General features: G+C 37.9%; 1 protein-coding gene across 5 annotated transcripts in view; it reads left to right on the forward strand.

The window, feature by feature from the left end:
* Window positions 1-21,249, forward strand: part of C12H1orf87 (chromosome 12 C1orf87 homolog) — a 78,322-nt gene that overhangs the window by 45,390 nt on the left and 11,683 nt on the right. For all 5 annotated transcript variants that reach the window (XM_072730777.1, XM_072730775.1, XM_026006895.2 and 2 more), the window contains exon 9: window positions 14,113-14,177. In XM_072730777.1, the coding sequence (XP_072586878.1) occupies window positions 14,113-14,177 (65 nt within the window). The remainder of the gene's footprint in view (window positions 1-14,112; window positions 14,178-21,249) is intronic.

Genomic DNA, 21,249 nt, shown 5'->3' on the forward strand with positions numbered 1-21,249 from the left:
GACTCCCCACTGAGCATGGAGCCCAATGCAGTGTTTGATCTCACAACCATGAGATCAAGACCTGAGCTGAAATCAAGTCAGATGCTCAACCAACTAAGCCACCCAGACATCTGTGAAACAATGTTTCATCACTTGAAGATAGTTAAGGAATGTTTGCTTATATTAAGAACAGAATCTTCTTGGTCATAGAAAGACAAAGGAGGAAGCTTCAAACTCCCACCATTATAGACTAACAACAATCAGATTTACCATTCCACCTTAAACAACTTAAAAACAGGGCAAAATACATGAAATAGTGGTTTTCAGATATTTGACACTAGGCAGCACAAAACAATGATTCCTAAAGGAAAAAAAATAAATGAGGTAAGCTAACCTTACTAGACATGAAGAGGAAATCCAGAGCCCAGAATTCCTCTTCAGTTAAAGAGATGGAGTTTCAAGTTCAAGGAGACCAAAGAAGCTAGAATGCACAGTACAGAGTGGTAGAAAAGAGATATCCCCAGAGAGTTCTCTCTGGAGATTTCTAAATAGTTGCTCTTGGGTACTGGCTAATATATTCACTTGAGGAAACTACCCAAGGCCAGAGTGGGGGGAATATAAATATACATTTAAATATGTATTTATTAAATACTTTAATATTTATTAAATATATTTAATATAATTTAAATATTTACATATAAAACTTAAAAATATAAATATAAATTGTTATATGTAAGCCTCATGGTAACCATAAAGCAAAAACCTATAGCAGATACGCAAAAGATAATGAGAAAGGACTCTAAACATATCACTAAAGTCATTAAACGACAAAGGAAGAGAACAGGAGATAAAGAAAGGAATAGAGGATCTACAAAACAACCAGAAGGCAATGAACAAAATGGCAATAAGTACATACCTATCCATAATTACTTTAAATGTAAATGGACCAAATTCTCCAATCAAAAGATACAGAGTGACTGAATAAATAGCAAGTTGCATCTATATACTGCCTATAAGAGACTCACTTCATATGTAAGAGTAACAAGCAGACTGAAAGTGAAAGAATAGAAAAAGATATTCTATGCAAATGGAAACCAAAAGAAACCTGGGGGAACTATAATTACATCAGACAAAATAGACTTTAAAACAAAGATAAGATGGAGATGAGAGAATTCAAAACCATCAGAGTAATACTCCAAATATTAAAAGAAGTCCTCAGGCAGAGAAAAATGACAATTTTGGATCTACACACACACACAACAAAAAGAAAAGTACTGGAAATAGTGAATGTATGGATAAATTTAAAAATACATTTTTATTAAAAATAGCTCTTTAAAAGAAAATTTACTGTTTAAAACAAAAATAAAAACAATGCACTAAGCAGTTCATAATATGAGTGCCACATATTGCAATAGCATACATGGCTGCAAGAGGGAAATGGAAATGTACTTGATAAGGTTCTTATACTATAAATTAAGTATTATATTTTGTTTGAAGGAAGAGTGTAATAAGTTAAAATGCTAATTAAAAAGATAAAAGGGAAGCATAAGCATATTTAAATAATAACAGATTCAAAAGAAGAAAAGGAAACAAGAAACAAATAAGATAAATAGAAAATATATATCAATGTCTTAGATTTAAACCCAACCATATCAAGATTACATTAAATATTAATGATCCAAATGCACCAATTCAAAGGCAGTGATTTTCAGATTTCATTAAAAAAGCAAGACTCGGGATGCCTGGGTGGCTCAGCAGTTAAGTGCCTGCCTTTGGTCCAGGGCGTGATCCTGCTATCCCAGGATTGAGTCCCATATCAGGCTCCCTGCATGGAGCCTGCTTCGCTCTCTGCTTGTGTCTCTGCCTCTCTTTCTGTGTCTTTCATGAATAAATAAATAAAATCTTTAAAAAACAAAAAGCAAGACTCAACTAAATGCTGTCTACAGTGAACCCTTTTAAAATATAAAGACATAAGACATACTAAAAGTAAAAGGATGGAAATGATAAATCATGCTAGCTCTAATTAAGTGAAAGCTGGCTTAGTTACATTAATGTCAGACAAAGTGGATTCCAAAGCAGGGGATGCCAAAAACTTAATTCATCAAGAGGACATAACAAACCTAAATGTTCATGTCCTTAAAAATGTAGCTCTAATTTACATGAAACAAAAACACAAAACTTAAAGGAGAAATAGACAAATTCACAATTACAGTTGGAGAATATAATACCTCTTTGTAATTAATAGAACAAGCAGATAGAAAAGCATTATAAATATAAAAAATTGGACTAAATGATCAGACAACTTGATATAATTAGCAATTACAGAACACTCCATACAATAGCAGAATACAGATCCTTTTTAAGCATACATTAAATATTTAAAAGATGAACCATATTTTGAGACATAAAACAAGTCTCAATAAGTTTAAAATGATGAAATCATGCAAAATAGTTCTCTGATCACAACAGAGTTAAATTAGAAATTAAAAGCAAACAAATGAAAATCCTGGAAATCTCCAAACATCATAAAGCTAAATAGCACACTTTTAAATAACCTATGGTAAGAGGGAAAAGGGAAATTAGAAAATATTTCGAACTGAATTAAAATGAAAACAAAACATACCTGTAATTCTTAGCTGTTCTCTTTTTCTCACATTTCCTATCCAATCCAACAAAAATTCATTAGTGAATCAATTCTATCTTCAGAGTATGCCCAGAATCTGGCCACTTTTTGCTACCTCTATTGTTACTTAATTACACCTCATTCAAGCTACCACTGTCTTTCTCCTGGAGCACTAAAATAGCTTCCTAATTGAAGTAGGCTTATCTCTTGTCCCTAGTTTTTCCTCCATTCAGCAGCTACAGTGTCTATCAAAACCTTAAACAGTTTATGTCATTATTTTGCTCATGAAACTGCAAGAGAATCTTATTTCACAGGGGGGTGGGAGGACTAGAAAAAACATTAAAATACTTATAAAGAGTCCTAAATGATCTGCTCCCCCATTACTTCTCTGGCTCCATCTACAACTTCCTTTGCTCATTCTGTTTCAGTTACACTGTGTTCCTTGTCTTTCTTACACCAGGTATATATTCACCTCAGCAACTAACTTCTGAATGTTTCCTCTACTTAAAATGTTCTTTCCCCAGATATCTTCATGTTAACTCTCTCATCTTCTTTATTTTTTGCTCCAATGTCACCTTGTCCATGAGGCCTACACTAGCCATCTAGTTAAAGTTGTAGTCTCTCAGCCCTTCTTCCCTTTAACTTGCTCCCTTCTGCTCTCTTCTACATACTTGTCAACTTCTAATGTATCAGGTGAGTTGCTGATGAATGATGTTTATTGTTGTCATCTGTGGGTTTCTGATTATAGTGCCAGGGGTAGGCAGAATTTTTACTCATTGATGTATCCTAAGTGTCTAGAGCACTGCCTGGTACATATTAGAATTCAACAAATATCTATGAAGTTGAATTGAACTATGGAAAGGATAGACTCTCAGAATACTCTCAGGGATGCGTGCAGATACACAGATTCTGAAAAGTCCCTCTGACGGTCAAATTGAAGAAGGCCATTCCTAAAGACCTCATCAACACGAGGTTTCTTTCTGATTACTGAGTAATATTCCATTGTATACATGGACCACATCTTTATCCATTCATCTGTCGATGGACATCTTGGCTCTTCCCACAGTTTGGCTATTGGGGATATTGCTGCTATAAATATTGGGGTGCAGGTGCCCCTTCAGATCACAACACATATCTTTAGGGTAAATCCCCGGTAGTGCAATTGCTGGGTCATAGGGTAGCTCTATTTTTAACTTCTTGGGGAACCTCCACATTGTTTCTGGAGTGACTATGCCATTTGCATTCCCACCAACACTGCAAGAGGGTTCCCCTTTATCCACATCCTCACCAATATTTGTTGTTTTCCATCTTGTTAATTTTAGCCATTCTGACTGGTGTGAGGTGGTATCTCATTGTGGTTTTGATTTGTATTTCCCTGATGGCAAGTGATGCAGAGCATTTTTTAATGTGTCTGTTGGCCGTTTGTATGTCTTCTTTGGAGAAGTTTCTGTTCATCTCTTTTGCCCATTTCACGATTGGATTGTTTGTTTCTTTGTTGTTGAGTTTAATAAGTTCTTTATAGATCTTAGATACTAGCCCTTTATGTCATTATGATATGTCATTTGTGAATATTTTCTCCCGTTCCTGTAGGTTGTCTGTTAGTTTTGTTGACTGTTTCTTTTGCTGTGCAGAAGTTTTTTATCTTGATGAAGTCCCAATAAATAGTTCATTTTTGCTTTTGTTTCCCTTGCCTTGGGAGATACGTCTAGCAAGAAGTTGCTGTTGCCAAGGTTGAAGAGGTTGCTGCCTGTTTTCTACTTTACGATTTTGATGGATTCCTGTCTCACATTTAGGGTCTTTCATCCATTTTGAGCTTATCTTTGGTATGATGTAAGAAAATGGTCCCATTTCATTCTTCTACATGTGGCTGTCCAGTTTTCCCAGCACCATTTATTGAGGAGACTATCTTTTTTCCATTGAATATTCTTTCCTGCTCTGTCAAAGATTATGTGACCATAGAATTGAGGGCCCATTTCTGGGTTCTCTATCCTGTTCTATTGATCTGTGTGTCTGTTTTTGTGCCAGTAACACACTCTCTGGATGATCACAGCTTTGTAGTACAGCTTGAAGTCTGACATTGTGATGCCACCAGCTTTGGTTTTCTTTTTCAACATTCCTTTGGCTATTTGGGGTCTTTTCTTGTTCCATACAAATTTTAGGATTATTTGTTCCAGCTCTGTGAAAAATGATGAATACTTACCATTTACATTGATATGGATAGAACTTGGAGGGTGTTATGCTGAGCGAAATAAGTCAATCAGAGAAAGACAATTATACAGCTTCATTCATATGTGGAATATAAAAAACAGGACAGAGGATCATAGGAGAAGGGAGGAAAAACTGAATGGGAAGTCATCAGAGAGAGAGAAAAACCATGAAAGATTCTTAACTATAGGAAACAAACTGAGGGATACTGGAGGGGAGGGGGTGGGGGATGGGGTAACTGGGTGATGGGCATTAAGGAGGACTCATAATGTGATAAGCACTGGGTGTTATACACAACTGATAAATTATTGAACACTTCATCTGAAACAAAGTATATACTATCTATATGTTAGCTAATTTAAATTTTAAAAAAATCAGGTTCCTTGTGCTATACTCTCTCTTAGCACTCTATTTTATCTCCTAAAACTTATCATTATTTGTAATTATGCATGTATTTGTGTGGCTTGTTACTTTAATGTCTAGATAGTAATCTACATGCTGATAGGGAACATGACTATTTCCCTCACATTATATCCCCAACATCTTGTAGGCCAATACTTGGCACATGATAGGCACACAATAAATATTTTATTAATTCAGGGCAGCCTGGGTGGCTCAGCGGTTTAGTGCCACCTGCAGCCCAGGGTGTGATCCTAGAGACCTGGGATCAAGTCCCACGTCAGGCTCCCTACATGGAGCCTACTTCTCCCTCTGCCTGTCTCTACCTCTCTCTCTCTCTCTCTCTCTCTCTCTCTGTATCTCTCATAAATAAATAAAATATTTAAATATATATTTTTATTAATTCATTTATTCATTTATTTAACAAATATTTATTGAGTTCCTACTGTATACCAAGCACTACTCTAATCATTGGGGATTTAGATATGAGTGGAACAATCTCCTCCCTTGTGAAGCTTATATTCTAATGGGGAAGAGAAACAATAAATAAGCTGGAATGTGTGACATAAATCACATGATGATAAGAGCAATACAGAAAAACAAAGAAGGGTAAAGGTTATGGGGAACATCAATTGATAAATTAATGATGGAAGGAGGTTGAGTCTAACCAATGAATTTCCAGTAGACCAGCTTTGGCATGTGGGGGTTTCCCTTCTCTAAAACCTTGGGGATGGTTGAGTAAGCGGGGGAGGTGGTTAAGCAGCAGAAGCAGAAAAGTGGGCTAAGAGCCAAGTAGAAAACCAATAAGCTAAAATTGGGAGCTCCAAAAAGGCTCCAATATACAAGGAGAAAATGCAAGTATCAAAGCTCACAGTATACGTGGTACATAATATACTTGATTAAAAGGGGGGATCCAGAACCAAGATTCCAGGAAACAGAGATATGAGAACAAGAGTGATTGTCCCTAATGAGGACAAGAGCAAATGAGGTTAGGCTGTGTATAGCAATATTTTCAATTTCCCACTGTTTTATGTGCATATCAGAGAAGCACACCAGTTTCTTTATTCCCCTGTGTTTGACCTTTGAATGTTCAAGGACATTGAACCACAAGAACCAGAGAAGAATTGCATTTATAAGTGATAAACCTGTTTCATCCTTAAACAGTCATTGGCTAAAGCTTCTTCTGTTGAATTAAATCCATTCTGCTAAAGGCTTTGTATGCAAACCTATATCCTTAAGAGATTAAAGATGCAATTTAGACACACATTTTAGGAGCTGAATGCACGAATCATTATTTTAGTGCATATTGTCCATTAATCTGCTGTTCAATTGGGAACCCATTTGGAATGTGGCTGCTTGCTAATTAGCAGGATTCTAGTGCTGAGCTGCTTCCTGATTAAATGTCCTTTAGAATCAATAAAACATCAGGAGGGATTATGGTGATGTGGGATTAGCCCCATCTAACCAAATAAAATGAGTTGTGTTCCCTTCTTAAACTGTCACGTTGCAAGAGCTGATGAGAGGAGTAATTTCACGAATGCTGTTACAAAGTTGTTTTTTGCGTTGTTTTTTTTTTTTTTTTAACACTGAGATTTTGTTTTTTGCCATTTGCCTACCAATTAGCAGACACATTAGTGAATGTCTGCTAGGGTAAGGCGATTTTGAGAAAGACTTGATTATGATTTCAAATCTCGAATCTGAATCGCCCTTATGTAAAATGAGTTCAGGTTGTGTTGGATGGAAATTATTATCCTCGTTGTTGGCCAGGAACATGTAAGTCAGAATTAGCATTTGATGTTTCTATGTGACTTTGCAATAAATGGTAATTAAGGAGGGCACAGAGAGAACAGGAGGCAAACTAATACCCTAAAATTGTATTGGCAAAATTAAATGCTTCAAACCCAGTTAAAAACACAGGCACACAAGCCAAATTGTGTTGGGGGAGGGGATAAATAATGAAGCTGCTCTGGAAGCTGTGTAAATAGAATGGAGCAATTGACACAGCCACAAGTAGGACTTATCATACACATCTGGCCCATTATGAAGAGTGCAATTAGGTTGAAAAGGACTGGTTTGATAATCCCAGGAACAACCAGAGGATTTTAGGAGATAAAGCAAACATGAGGTGTTTGATTCAGCAATTACTTGTGAATGGGAATAGGAAAATTGGTAGACAGTGAGCAATTAGAGACATGTTATAGATCTGCTCATCGGCTGGGTGTTGGAAACTGGACCTGGCTTTTAAGAGTTCAGAATTTCATCTTCTCTTGCAGAAGTCCATATCCATATTGGGGTGAGAATAATAATAATAATAATAATATTATTATTATTATTATTATTATTAAGAGACAACATTTATATAGTAATATATATATTTATATTATAAATATATTTATATTTATTTATATTTATATAGTAATATTATTATTATTATTATTATTATTATTAAGAGACAACATTTATATAGTAATTACTATATTACAGGCAATGTTCTAAGCGTTTTTAAAATATTTTATAAATATTAACTCTTTTAATCCTTGTAAGTGCCCCATGAAGTAGATACTATTATTTTTCAAAAGAGGAAACTAAGGCACAGAGAGGGCAAAACCAATAGGTAACTGGTAAATGAATTATCAGGCTTAGTCAAAACCAGGCTTTCTAGCTTCAGAGTCTGTAATCTCAATATACTATACTGACTCTCCTACAAGTCCTAGGAAACTCAGAAGTTTCTAGAATAGTGACTAAGCACAGGTGCTTTAGGCAAACTGACTGATTTCCATGGCTGGCTCCACCCTTGGGCTTGGTGCTGAGCAGTCTGAATTTGAGGAGCTCAGTATCTTCTGTCCTCTCCCCTAAGACCTAGGAGAGGTGTGAGAAACATACACAAAAGCAAAGGGGCTCTTAAGTTCCAGGGGAAGGCATGACCCAAAGAAGCCCAGGGCCCAGCCCAGGAGGTAACATCTCACTGGTATAGCACCTCCCTTTACCCCCTTCATCCCTTGTCCTTGGAGAAAGGCAGCATGAGCTCTAGAATCACATGGGCCTAGATAGAAATCCTTGCTCTGAAATGTACTAGCTTGGGGAAGTTGGGCAAGTAACCAGTTTCTCTTAACCTCAATTTCTTCATCTGCCAAATGGACAAAGAATTTTTTTTGGTATGGATTTGAGAATTTATTGCCTATGAATCAGGGAAGGACTGTGCTTCTCACAATTAACTGGAAGGCAAGAAGAATACAACGAAGGGTCCATGATTCAGAAGGTAAACACAAAGGAAGATGGTGGAGTGAAATGAGCATCCTAGTGGCTGAGTTAAATAACATAACCAAAATAACCTCCTGACTTGAGGCTGTAAGAGGTCGATGTTTGTGCCACCTAATACGCCCCAGGCATGGGACTAGATGCCTTGTATGGCTTATTTCATACTCCCAACAGCCCAATGAGTTATGTATTTATATCCACTTCACAGATGAGTAAACTGGAATGCAGAGACCTTAAGTAAATTATCTCCAAAGCTGGACTTCTTTGAGTCTGTTATAGGCTGAATTACATCGCCCCAAATTCATATGTTGAAGCCCTAACCTCCAGTACCTTATATTATGATTGTGTTTGGAGATAAAGCCTGTTTAACAGTTGAGTTAAATAAAATAAGGCCATTAGGGTGGGCCCTAATCCAATCTGATCTGAGAAGAGAAAATTTGAAAACAGAAACACCAAGGATGGGCCAACATAGAGAAAAGACCACATGAGGACATGGCAAGAAAGTGGCCATTTAGAAGCTAATGACAGAAGCCTCAGAAGACAAACCTGCTGACACCTTGCTCTTGACTTCTAGCTTTCCTTTAAGAAACGTGTCACCTGGAATTAACTTCATCAAGATTACCAGGGTGTTTCTGTGAAATAGCCCAAATTTTGTATGTTTGTTATATGTAGACGTTTGTTTCATTTTGTTTTGATATATAAGACTTATAAAATTACTTATTATATAAAATGTCATCCACTTAATAAGCTGTGATTAAAATTCCAATGAGTAAATAAAGAGGCGAGAATCGTAACCATACCAGTAGCAAAAACTAATAGGCACTCTAGTATCAAAATTGAGAAAGAATCTCCACTAACTATAAGTAAATGGAATCTGGGAAAATCAGTGAGTTGATGCCCATGCTTTGCCCTGTCTACCTCTGAGAAGTACAGCAGACAAAAGAGCTCCTGTCCCTTCACCAAACTTCTCCTTGATTTGGAGGCCACAAGTCTTATTTTTTTTTTAAGATTTTATTTATTCACGAGAGACGCACAGAAAGAGGCAGAGACATAGGCAGAGGGAGAAGCAGGCTCCCCAAAGGGAGCCCGATGCAGGACTCAATCCCAGGACCCCAGGATCATGACCTGAGCTGAAGGCAGATGCTCAATCACTGAGCCACCCAGGTGCCCCTGGAGGCCCCACATCTTAACACACCATAAAAATGACACAGGTGCTACTCTCTGTAGCTATCTGAGTACTGTTAGCCTGTGTCCATCCTCACCCAAGGATACACACACATACCCTTACCCACACGCTGCTTTTCTGTACCTATGCCAAAAGCACAACTTCAAAGAATGACAGAACAGAAGTTGGGGTGAGGAAAGAGGGAAGGGGCAAACCTGGCTGCATTGTCTGCATATGCTGTGGCGTAATTCCTGGCAATAAGGTCATGTGGGTTGGAGCAGAGAGAGGGAGCTCCTGGGTAGTTGTATATACTTGAATGTATCAATTATGACATACACACTAATTTCATGTCTGACATACAACCCATCTCTGTGGTGGTCCCAGCTAAGGGCCACCAGGCATCGGTGAGGGTCATCGCTCACTTCTTGACTGCAGAGCTAAGTAAGCAGTGAACAGGGCCAAGGAAAATCTATGCAACTCATCTCTTGGATTATGCAGAATGTGAGCAGTTCTTCATTTGGCAGTGGATAGAGAAAACCCCAAATATGAGGCCTAATTTTAAAAAATACTGCAGACCATGGAGAGGCAATGACAATCCTGCAGACTCCAAACTTTTGAAAATGATCTATTCCAAAAACTAGGTAGCATTTAGAAAACCACTGGTGTTCTCTCTAGGCTGTATGGATCCATGTCCTCTATTGAAATCAACTGGAAAGTAATAAGCATAAAGAGATTAAAAGCTATTAAAATGAGATTTAGGAAGCACTAAAGTGAAAAGAAGAAATTAGGAAGAACTTGGTAAAACATGGACAATTTCAAGGAAACTGAAGCTTCTACAAGTCACGTTAAAAGGTAATCAGGATTGTAACTATGTGTGTTGATGTACATTAACTAGACTAATTGGGATCATGTCTCTACATATACATATATTGAATCATTATGTTGTACACCTGAAACTAATATAATGTTACATACCAATTATATCTCAAAAAAATTACGAGGCAAAGAAATCTGAATATTGCTAGATATTTGATGATACTGAGATATTTGTATTATATTTTTAGGTCAACGAACTTTTTCTATAAAGGGCCTGATAGTAAATGTTTTAGGCTTTGTGGGTCTACAGTCTGTTTCTACTACTCAACTATGTCACTGTAGCCCGAGAGCAGCCACAAACAACACATAATAGATGGCTGTGGCTGTGTTCCAAATATTAATTAATTAATATTCACTCAGAGAGTGAATGAGTGTTGGTGATGGGCATAGGAAGAGGGAGAGAGAATCTTAACCGGAACTCCATGCTAAGCGCAGAGCCCAACATGGGGCTTGATCCCACAACCCAGAGATTGTGACCTGAGCTGAAACCAAGAGTTGAATGCTTAACCGATTGAGACACCCAGGTACCTCCCAATAAAATATTATTTAAAAAAATAAAAGAGGGATCCAGGAATCAATAAAAAGTAAAAGTAATACTAGAGAAAATCTAATACATAATGTCAAACTTGAGAGGTTTCCACAAAATCTAGAAAAGAAAAACAGAAAAAAATGAGACAGATCATAGATATAGAAGGGTAAGAATAGAAATTGAAACTAAGAGGCCTTGACATTGTGAAAGAAGAAACTAGAAAAATGGAATAAGAACTAACAACAAAAGCCACAACTGAAAAAACTTTGCAGAGATGGAAAAAAAGAAAACACCCTCGGTGTACAGATCAAGAGGATTCAGTATGACTAAGCTAATTTAAGAAAAAAAACGTATCCATGTCTATCCTGATGAAAGTTTTGTGTTTACAGAGACAAAGAGAATTACTTAAGGATGCATGCCAAAACCAAAATAAAACTAAACCAAAGCAAAGGAAGGAAAAAATTAATTTTAAGTGAACCTAAGTCAGACTGACCTCAAACTTCTGCAATAATAAATATCAGAAGACACTGGAGCTGTGTTCATGAGAAAAAATGTAGCTGAAACCAAATAATATTACATTCACATGTAAGGCCATATAGTACAATAGTTAAATGTACAGGATTTGGAGTCAAACAGCTAGAGTTTAAATTCAGGCAACCCCATTGATCAGTGTGTCCTTGGACAACTCATTTGTGCAGTTCATAGGATGATTATCTAAATGAAATGAGATAATGATACACATGAAGTACTCAGAACACTTACTAAAGGCCATTTTAACTTAATAATCTGTGCAAGTTAGAATTTGAACTCAGATCTGCCTGAATCTTAAATCCGGCCCACAGAGCTTGTCCTCCCGAACTCTCTAACTCTACATTGGGAATTTGGCACTTGCTACTGTGATTAGAATTATAGTACCTGTTATGGTAACTGGAACTCATTCTCACATTTAAATTGTCAATGGCTCTTTGCAGGTCCTAGGGTAATGTAAAGAATATGGAAGAAAGAAAAATTAATTAGAAGGATCTCAAGGATTTCATTGGCTGCATAAGTTCTATACACCATTTAAAACAGGCAGTGTCCAGGCTCAATACTTAACAAGATTTTCCCACAGTCTCCCCCTCCCCCTATTGGCACCATGCAAGAAGGGGCAGAAGGGCTTCTGCTACCGCTTGTCCAGATGCCTTACCTCATATTTGATAACTTCTAACAGCTCTGAAAAATAAATGTTATGTAATATGGAAACATCAAAGGATCTAGATTTTTGTTGTCATGTTGTTGGGGCTGTTTTTCTCAGGGTCAGAAGATGGCAGGAGTTAAGGCTGGTCCTCCTAAGAGGACAGATTGCAGCAAGCATAGATGACAGGAGATGCTTCCACTCTAGCTCACTTTCAGATCTGGGCTAATATCGAACCTTTGCATGATTATTGTTATTTCTTGACATTGCTGCTTTTCCAACTTTCTTTTCCCTGTGTAGCCCTTTAGCAGGTGACATTGTCATCAGCTCACCTGGCATGTGATTCTGCATACCCACATCTTATCTTTTCTTGTACCCAAACTGACATGAAGCTCCAGAGGCCATGTTTCCATACCAACCAAAGATCTTTTCTGACTTGTGATGTCATGTATAGGAAAAGTTTTATGCAGTATAAGCAAAACAATGAATCATTTTTATTTAAAGAGAGTAAGGTCACATGACATTAGACTCTTTCAGAAAATTCAGGGCTTCTGTAGCTCACAATTTGGCCTTCATATTTGCTTGACTTCTGATGGGCAAGAAGGAGATAAAAATTCTTATCAGTTGCAGTCCAGTTGCTAGCAACCGAAACTGCCTTTTGTTAACATAAGCAGAAAGAAATATTTTGAAAAGATATGAAGTAAGACAACAAACTGGGGGAAAAAAGAAAATCAGAACCAAAAACTAATGAGAGACACAGGGAATGGGAGAGAAGGAGGAAAAGAAGGATGGATGAGTTATGTAATAAATGTAATAAATGTAATCGAGATTATTTAGACAAGGTGAGTCAAAACATTGGCCAGGGTAGGTTATGGGACATTGATTGTAGTCCATCATCCCAGAGAAGAACATATTTGTATATAAATGGAGGATAGATGCTAGGCAAGCAAATACAGGTGATTTTCACTGCCAAAATGTTCCTAAACTACTTGTAAGCCTTCAATGATTCCCTGATTGTCCCATGCACATAATTGCTTAATGTGGTTGCTGCTTGGGGATTTTGCTAAATATTGCCTGTTGGCACTCAGAACCCATTTCTATCCTCTCCTGTTTTTTCCTGTATTGCAATACTTCCCATTCTTGGGAAGGCTACAAAACAACATTTCTAACTCCCTTGACACCAAGGTTCTGGAATTGATTTAAGCTCCACCAGTGAGAAGCAATTGCGTGAGATTTGAAAGGCAGAAGGGGTAGAGGTGGGGACAGGGATATTTTAAGTATTTATTTTCCTGAAGTAGTAGCCACTCCGGACCCTGGCAGGCATCAGTTCTTGCAGTGGCCAAAATGCAATTTGTATGGCCTGGTCACCAACCTCATAGTCAAGGGCAACTGAGACATCAGTCAGAATTTCCTACAGTTCACTGGTCTCCAGAACTGGTGAAGCCTGATCCTGAGCGAATGTCAGATGCCAACCTCCATTCTACTAACCCCTGCAATAATTTTTTAGGCACCTAATTTCCTATATTAAAGCTCTTTCTAGTAAAGACACCTAAAGTAATTTCTGCTTCCTGAGTTAATACCCTGAATGATATAGGTATCAAAAAGCTCCTTCAGGGATGCCTGGGTGGCTCAGCAGTTGGGCGCCTGCCTTTGGCTCAGGTTGTGACCCTGGGATCCGGGATCCAGTCCTGCATTGGGCTCCCTCCATGGAACCTGCTTCTCCCTCTGCCTGTGTGTGTCTCTCTCCCTTTCTCTCTCTGTCTCTCATGAATAAATAAAGTCTTAAAAAAAAAAAAGCTCCTTCAATATCACTATCAATATATCAATATAAACTGACCTCTACTGCACATTCTTCCAGGGCTTTCTACGTTGATCACCAATACTTGTTTCCTTTTCTTGCACAGATGGCAGAACTTCATTGAGTTGTTGAGCAAAGCTTTCTCCGATTTGTCACATGATTTGCCTGCAGGTAAGTTTGGCGATTTTGTTCCTTGAGAGGCCTCCCATTTCTCAGAGCTACTGTTGATTCTGTTGCTTTGCTCCAGTGGTTTGCTTGTTGGGTTTCTTTTCTTTTCTTTTCTTTTCTTTTCTTTTCTTTTCTTTTCTTTTCTTTTCTTTCTTCTTTCTCTTTCTTTCTTTCTTTCTTAAGATTTTATTTATTTATTTATTCATGAGAGACACAAATAGAAAGAGAAGCAGAGACACAGGAAGAGGAAGAAGCAGGCTCCCTGCCGGGAGCCCAATGTGGGACTCCATCCCAGGTCTCCAGGATCATGCCCTGGGCTGAAGGCAGATGCTTAACCACTGAGCCACCCAGGCGTCCCTGCTTGTTGGTTTCATCTCATTGCTCTCAGAAATGTAAATGGTTCAGCAGTGCAGAAAAATAAGAAAAATCAGAATTGCCTTACTGGCTATTGTTTTAGGCCAGTTAAATCATAAAAGGCATGATTCTCCAAGTTGTGTTATATCATGAAGCATTCTCTAGTGAGAGCCCTTTCAGATGAATGCAGCACTTATAGAAGAAGTGCACATTACTAGAATTTCAGTTGCATGGTTCCTTAGATCTAGGAATCCCACAGCTAGGTCCTTATCCTACTGGCATCTCACAAAGTAAATACATACATACATACATATAGACACTAATTAATTTTTAAATTTTTAAAATTAAAAAAATTAGCAATAAAATACAGTTTAGTGCAGCATTTTTTGGTAAATGCTTATAAAATGAAAATTAAAATGTTTTAAAAATTAAAAATAAGAATAAAAACAATGAGGAATTCCTGGGTGGCTCAGTGGTTGGGTGCCTGCCTTCGTCTCAGAGTGTGATCCTGAAGTTCCGGGATCAAGTCCTGCATGGAGCCTGCTACTCCCTCTGCCTGTGTCTCTGCCTCTCTCTCTGTGTTTCTCATGAATAAATAAGTAAAATCTTAAAAAGAAAAAAAAGGAATAGAAACAATGAGAAATCCTTTAGGGGTAATTTAATTAAATTAGGGTATATCCAATTGATAAAACTATGCAGCTGTAAAGTAACATGGCTGGCCTTGATACAGGAAAATTTCCAAAACATATTAAGTGAAATTGTAAAGATAAATTTGGGCAAAATATTTAGCAATTAGCAAGTTTTAAATATGACAGGTGAAAAAATATGCATTGATATTAATCTGCTGTTGCAATTTCTCTATTTACTACATCCATCAACTATTTGCTGATTACCTTTTGGATCAAAATACAAGGTACCAAAAGTTTGAGGGGAGGGATGGTATCTCAGTTTGCATTCCAGCAGAAGAACAGAAACCCTGCTGGATATTTCAAACAGGGAATTTATAACAGAGGATTGGAGGACTGGTTGCTCAAACATTAGTTTGAAAGAGCAAAAAAGAGGATGGTGTGTGGATTCATTTCCTTAGGGCTGCCATTACAAAGTACCATAGACTATGTGGCTTAAAATAACAGAAATCTATTCTCTCACAGTTCTGGAGACTAGAAGTCTGAAACCCAGGTGTCAGAAGAGCCATGCTCCCTTTTGAAGGCTTTAAGAAAGAGCTCTTCTTTACCTTTTCCAGCTTCTGATGGCTCCCAGGCATTCCTTGGCTTGTGGTTGCTTAAATCAACTGTCCGCCCCTGTCTTCACATGGTCTTCTTCCCTCTCTGTTTCTTCTGTGTCTTCTCTGTATCTTCTTTTTCATATAAAGACACCACTATTCATTGGATTTAGGACTCTCCCTAATCCAGAATGATATCATGGTAACTTGATTACATATAAAAAGATCCTGTTTCCAAATAAGGTCACATTAACAGGTACCAGTGGTAGCTGTGTCAGAAGGCGCAATTCAACCCATGAGAGTTGAGGCAACCCAGAGATTAGTAGTTTGTAGAAAGCAGCACTCATTCTTGGGGTTAAAGAAACATTGAGAAAAGTGTACTATTAGCAGAATCTTGGCCAGTGCTACTGCATAGCTGATTCTAGGACCTCCAAGAATATGGCAAGCAGCTAGAGAAATAATTTTGAAGGAGGTGCCATGCAGCTGATCCTTGGAACACCACATAGATTGAAACTCCGACCTTTACAAGTGGGGCTGGTGCTTGGATTTCTAACAAAGCACCATGTGGTCAATGATGGGCCTACTGAATGGGATGTCCTGTGTCTAAATTTTGAATTTTCACATATGACCAATGCTAAAAATGTTGAAAAACACTTAAGGAGTCTCATTCAGACCTAAGAGTGAGGTCCAGGATGCTTCTCTTGACAGCTCAAAGTTTACCAACGGCTGTAGCAACAGCAATAGCTCTCCCATCATGCTGAACAAATACTAACAAACTCCAAAAATAAGAAGAGAGTACTTTTACTCTCCTCACAGTCTAATCTCCCTCCAACTGTCTCCCATTGTTAGAATCTAGCCTGAAGCCAGTGAGCCAGGGTATCTGGGAAATATAGTGGTAGATCCTCAGCCCAACGTTACAGAAAAGAGATAGAAGAGATGTGCTAGAAGATCAAGAGTCACATCGACTGAGGGTTCATCTTTCATGCTGTCATCTGTAACTTCAGAGAACTCAGTTTTGTTGAAAAGACAAAACAAGCATATCAAAGGGTGGTAAGAACAAATGTATGAATCAAATACTTTCTCCTTCTCTCTCTAATATACTAATGACTTGGCTTACCAAGTCATTCAATGCATTAGTTTGTTAGAAAGGCATAAACAACAGATGTTTATTTTCTCACAGTTCTGGAGACTACAAGTTCAAAGTCCTAGTGTAAGCACGTTTGGTTTCTTCTGAGGCTTCTCTCCTTGGCTTGCAGATGGCTTCTTTCTCACTGTGTCCTCACATGGTCTTTTCTCAATGCATTGTACATCTCTGGTGTCTCTTTGTGTGTCCAAATTTTTGATTTTATAAAAACACCAGTCAGATTGGTATCTTCATTTTAATGAGCTCAATTGAACTGAATCACCTCTTTAAATGGACTGTCTCCAAATACAGTCACATTCTGAGGTACTAGGGGTTAAAGTCTGAAATATGAATTTGAGGGGGACAGAATGCAATCCATAATAGTTTACATGGAAAAGTGTATAAAAAGAAGGGTCAAGGTCTCACTTTTGCAACCAAATAGCCACCTTATATTGGAACATTTATTTTACTTCTATTGGACTCATTTTTCTCATCTCTAAAATGAACTGAAAATATGAAATAAAAAATATCTTCCCTATTGCTCTGATAAGGTGATTAGAAGTCTGACAGACAAATTTTTTAAGGCTATATTGCACCCTACAGAGCAACAGGACTTTAGCGATACCATTGTTGATTGTTGTTGTGATGACCTACTGCTTACTGAGAAAGTTAATGCCTTAATCTCTTCCCATTTCTGTATTGCTGGAGCTATGATAATTAAGTGCTCTTTGGCACTAAGGGAGGCATTTTATTTGCCTGTTTTTTAGCTCCACAGGTGAGTGTTATGAAAGGAAAGAAGGTACATTATAAGACACTAAGGCAGCTACTCATTTTTGGGTGTGAAGAATTGTGAATTTTCTCATTCTTGGGGCCTGTTTTCACTCGAAGATTCTATAGTAGCCTATCAAAGTGACTCATTTTTATATATCACAAATTTTATTTCACTTGGACTCACAAGAATCCTATGAACTTGTTTTTTAATGTACATGATAATCACATAAATAATATCTGTGATTTAGGCTAAGCCTTAGATGGACTAGTTTACAGCAATCAGACCTCTTGGCAAGATCAACTAGAAGAGTAGTTAAAATACAAAACAGTATCTCTTTGAAAGCTATTATTTGGAATTTGAATACCAGAAAGAAAGGAGAAAAAAAAACCCTCTGGAAGAAGTTATCATATAAAAATCTCTAGAATTATTCATATAAAATGTCCAGCATTCAATTACAAATAATCAGGAATGATACAAAACAGGACATGGATTTTGAAATAACTGTAACTAATATGTTTAAGAAAATGGATAAGATGGAGAATTTCGGCAAGTAATTTGAATCTATATAGAGTATCTAGAACTGAAAAATATAAAAACTAAATTTTAAAAACTCACCAAGTGAGTTGAATAGAAAGGAGGTTGAGTATAGTTGAAGAGAGAATTAGAACTGGAATATAGTTCAGCAGGAAACATCCAGACTGAAGCATGAAGGAGCAATGAAGATAGGACATACCAAAAAAGTGTATGAGACATATAGGAAGTGGCAAGAATATCCAGTATACATGTAATGAAGTCACAGAAAGATAGGAGGAAGAGAATAGAGCTGAAGCAATATCTGAAGCAATTATGACCGAGAAATTTCCAAAAGTGATAGAAGACCTCAAGCCACAGATCCAGGAAGTCCTGTGAATCCCCCTGAAGACAAATACAAAAGAGCTTACACCCCTCCAAACATGCTATGGTCTGAGGTCTAAAATAGTATTTCGCAAAAATGAAGTAAGGCTCCAACTTTGAATCTCTTCACTGTGGAGCCTGTGAGTGAGGAAAAGGAGCAGGTCTATAGCAAGGCTGTTAATGGGGGGAAATTGGAGAGAATGATGGTAGCCTCGAAGGCTCATTGATCCCCGCAAACACTCTTGAAGATCTATCACTCAAGATAACACAGAAAAATGACTAAGAGTTCAACCTCTCTTTTATTAAGAAAAAAAAAATCCATAGTAATTCCTACTTAGAACTATTTATATTGGAGGAACAGAAAAGCCAACTCAGTTGGTTTAGACTCTTTATAGGCTTATGTAAGTGAAAACTCTGGCAGCAGCAAGAACTATAGGCTGATTTGCTGTAGTCATTAAAATATCAAAATCCAGGATCTGGTTTCTTTCTGGCTCTCTGCTCTACTGTGTATCGTGCTGGCATGATCTTTAGGCTCTACTTGGTGGTGCCTCAACTACTCCAGACACTTCTTCAATAACAAAATAGCTATGGCAGCCAAGGTCATCATATCTTCACAGCTCTCTCTCTCTCTTTTGGCCAGTTCTTCCCAGAAGGAGAGAATTTTACAAGTTGAGAAACTGTAGCAGATGTCTCCTCTAGTCTCAGAGACTTAGATTAGATTGAGTTTTATGTCTACCTTTGAACCAGGACTGTGATTAGGATACCATGACTATCTTCAACTAATCAGAGACCAAGCTTGGAATTGGAACTGGAGGATCATTCTTCCCAAACCACAGCACTAGGATGGAGGAGGAATGGTCCCCACAAGCAAAATATAGGTGCTATCATTAGAAGGAGCTAATGAAGAGAACAATCACCATAGAAGAAATGAATGATGGAAGCAAAGAAAACAAAACACAATTCCAGTCACATGAATGGCCCATGAGGCTCTTCAGTTCTGTGAATACTTAACCCACTTTTCTTCCCTTTTCATCTGGCTTCAGCTGGTCTTTTCTCTCAGCTATTTCCTGAATGCACCAAACACTCCTCCCTCCCTTATAACCTTTGCCTTTATGATAACTTTTTCCTGAGATGCTCCTTCTGCAGACATTTGCATGTCTTTCTCCCTTGTTTCTCAGGTCTTTGATTTAATGTCACTTGGAGAGGTTTTTGGTGAATCCCTTCCCTAAAATAGCAACGGCCAAGACTTCCTACCCCCGTCCCCCCATAATTGGCCTTAGCTGCGTTTCTAGCACTTATGGCTACTTGATGTCATTTTACAGATCTCTTTGTTTGCCCTCACCACTGGAATGTGCACTCCCTGGGATGATTCTGTCTTGTTCCTCATGGTATCACAGTTAGCATTTAATGGATGTTTGTTGAACGAGTGAATGAATTAGAATCCCAGCCCTAACCCTACCTCGGTTGTCTTAAGCAAGAAACTGAACCTGGTGTTGCCTCCGTCCCCTCATTTGTAAAATAGAGATAATTTCTACCTCACAGAGTTATTCTTTAGAGTAAATAAGAAAACCTGTGAGAGATGTCTGGCATATGTAGATATTTAACGTATATTTATTTGTGTTTCCTTCTCATAAAAGTTTCATTCACTAGGTCCAATGAAGCCAGAAGTCTTTATTTAGATCTGTTGTTTTCTCCTGTGGCTTCACTTTAGAATTACCTAGGGAATCCCTTAGACGTCCCGAGCTGGGTTCTCACCCCCGGAGATCCTAATTTAATTGGTCTGGTGTGCCGCCCAAGCACTGGTAATTTTTAAAGCTCCCCAGGTGGGAGCATGTTAGCAGGCAGCCCTGAAGACCACTGATTTCAAGTCATTAGTGCGGGGGGATGGGAGCACGGGCTGCGTGACTATCAGAATTCACTGGAAGCCCTGTAAAACCTGGCCCTTCCAACACCTGGAAACCTCTAGAAGCCAGCTTGGCTTATTTCCTCCCGTACAAATCATCAACTGGCAGACTAGACAGATGGTTATTATTTATCTTTCCTGCTGTGTTAGAAAGAAAAAAAATCCACCCAGCCTCGGGTTTCTCAAACCATTTTTACACGTGCAAACCATTACCTTTTTATATGCTCATAGGTATTAGAAAGGAGAAAGGGGAGCTTAAGAGAGACCGGGGAGACTAGTATGTATTTTCTCCTAATGGAACTTTGAGAGGTGCAGACACCAGAGAGAAACTGGCCTAGGGCAAAGACTAGGTTCTAGATCTTATGCTAAAAGGGACAATGTACATGAGCAGTGCTCAGAAAAATACCTGGCACAACATAATTAATGTTGAAGATCCTATAATAATCTTTGCTGAAGATCATATAATAAGGTTAACACAATAACAAATGATCATCCCTTGCACTGAGCATCTTCCCTGTATTAAGTATTTTCTGTGAGTAACTTTTTTTTAATCTCCACAATCTTCCTGCAAACTGCTGGTATCATTCCTTTTTCACAACTGATGAAATTAGGATCTAAAAGCTTGCAGCTGGTAAAGGGAAGAATCAGGATTAGCATTCAGGTCTGAATAAACCAAAGATTATTTTATATGCTAAATACTGTTTCTAGAATCCTTTTAAATCTCAAACTTGATAATTCAGAGTAACTGGAATCTTTTTTCACCTACAGTAACCAGAAAGCTTTTCTTTCACATACTGGGTGAAATAA

The sequence above is a fragment of the Vulpes vulpes genome, chromosome 12 (assembly GCF_048418805.1).
Source record: "Vulpes vulpes isolate BD-2025 chromosome 12, VulVul3, whole genome shotgun sequence".
Taxonomy (NCBI): domain Eukaryota; kingdom Metazoa; phylum Chordata; class Mammalia; order Carnivora; family Canidae; genus Vulpes; species Vulpes vulpes.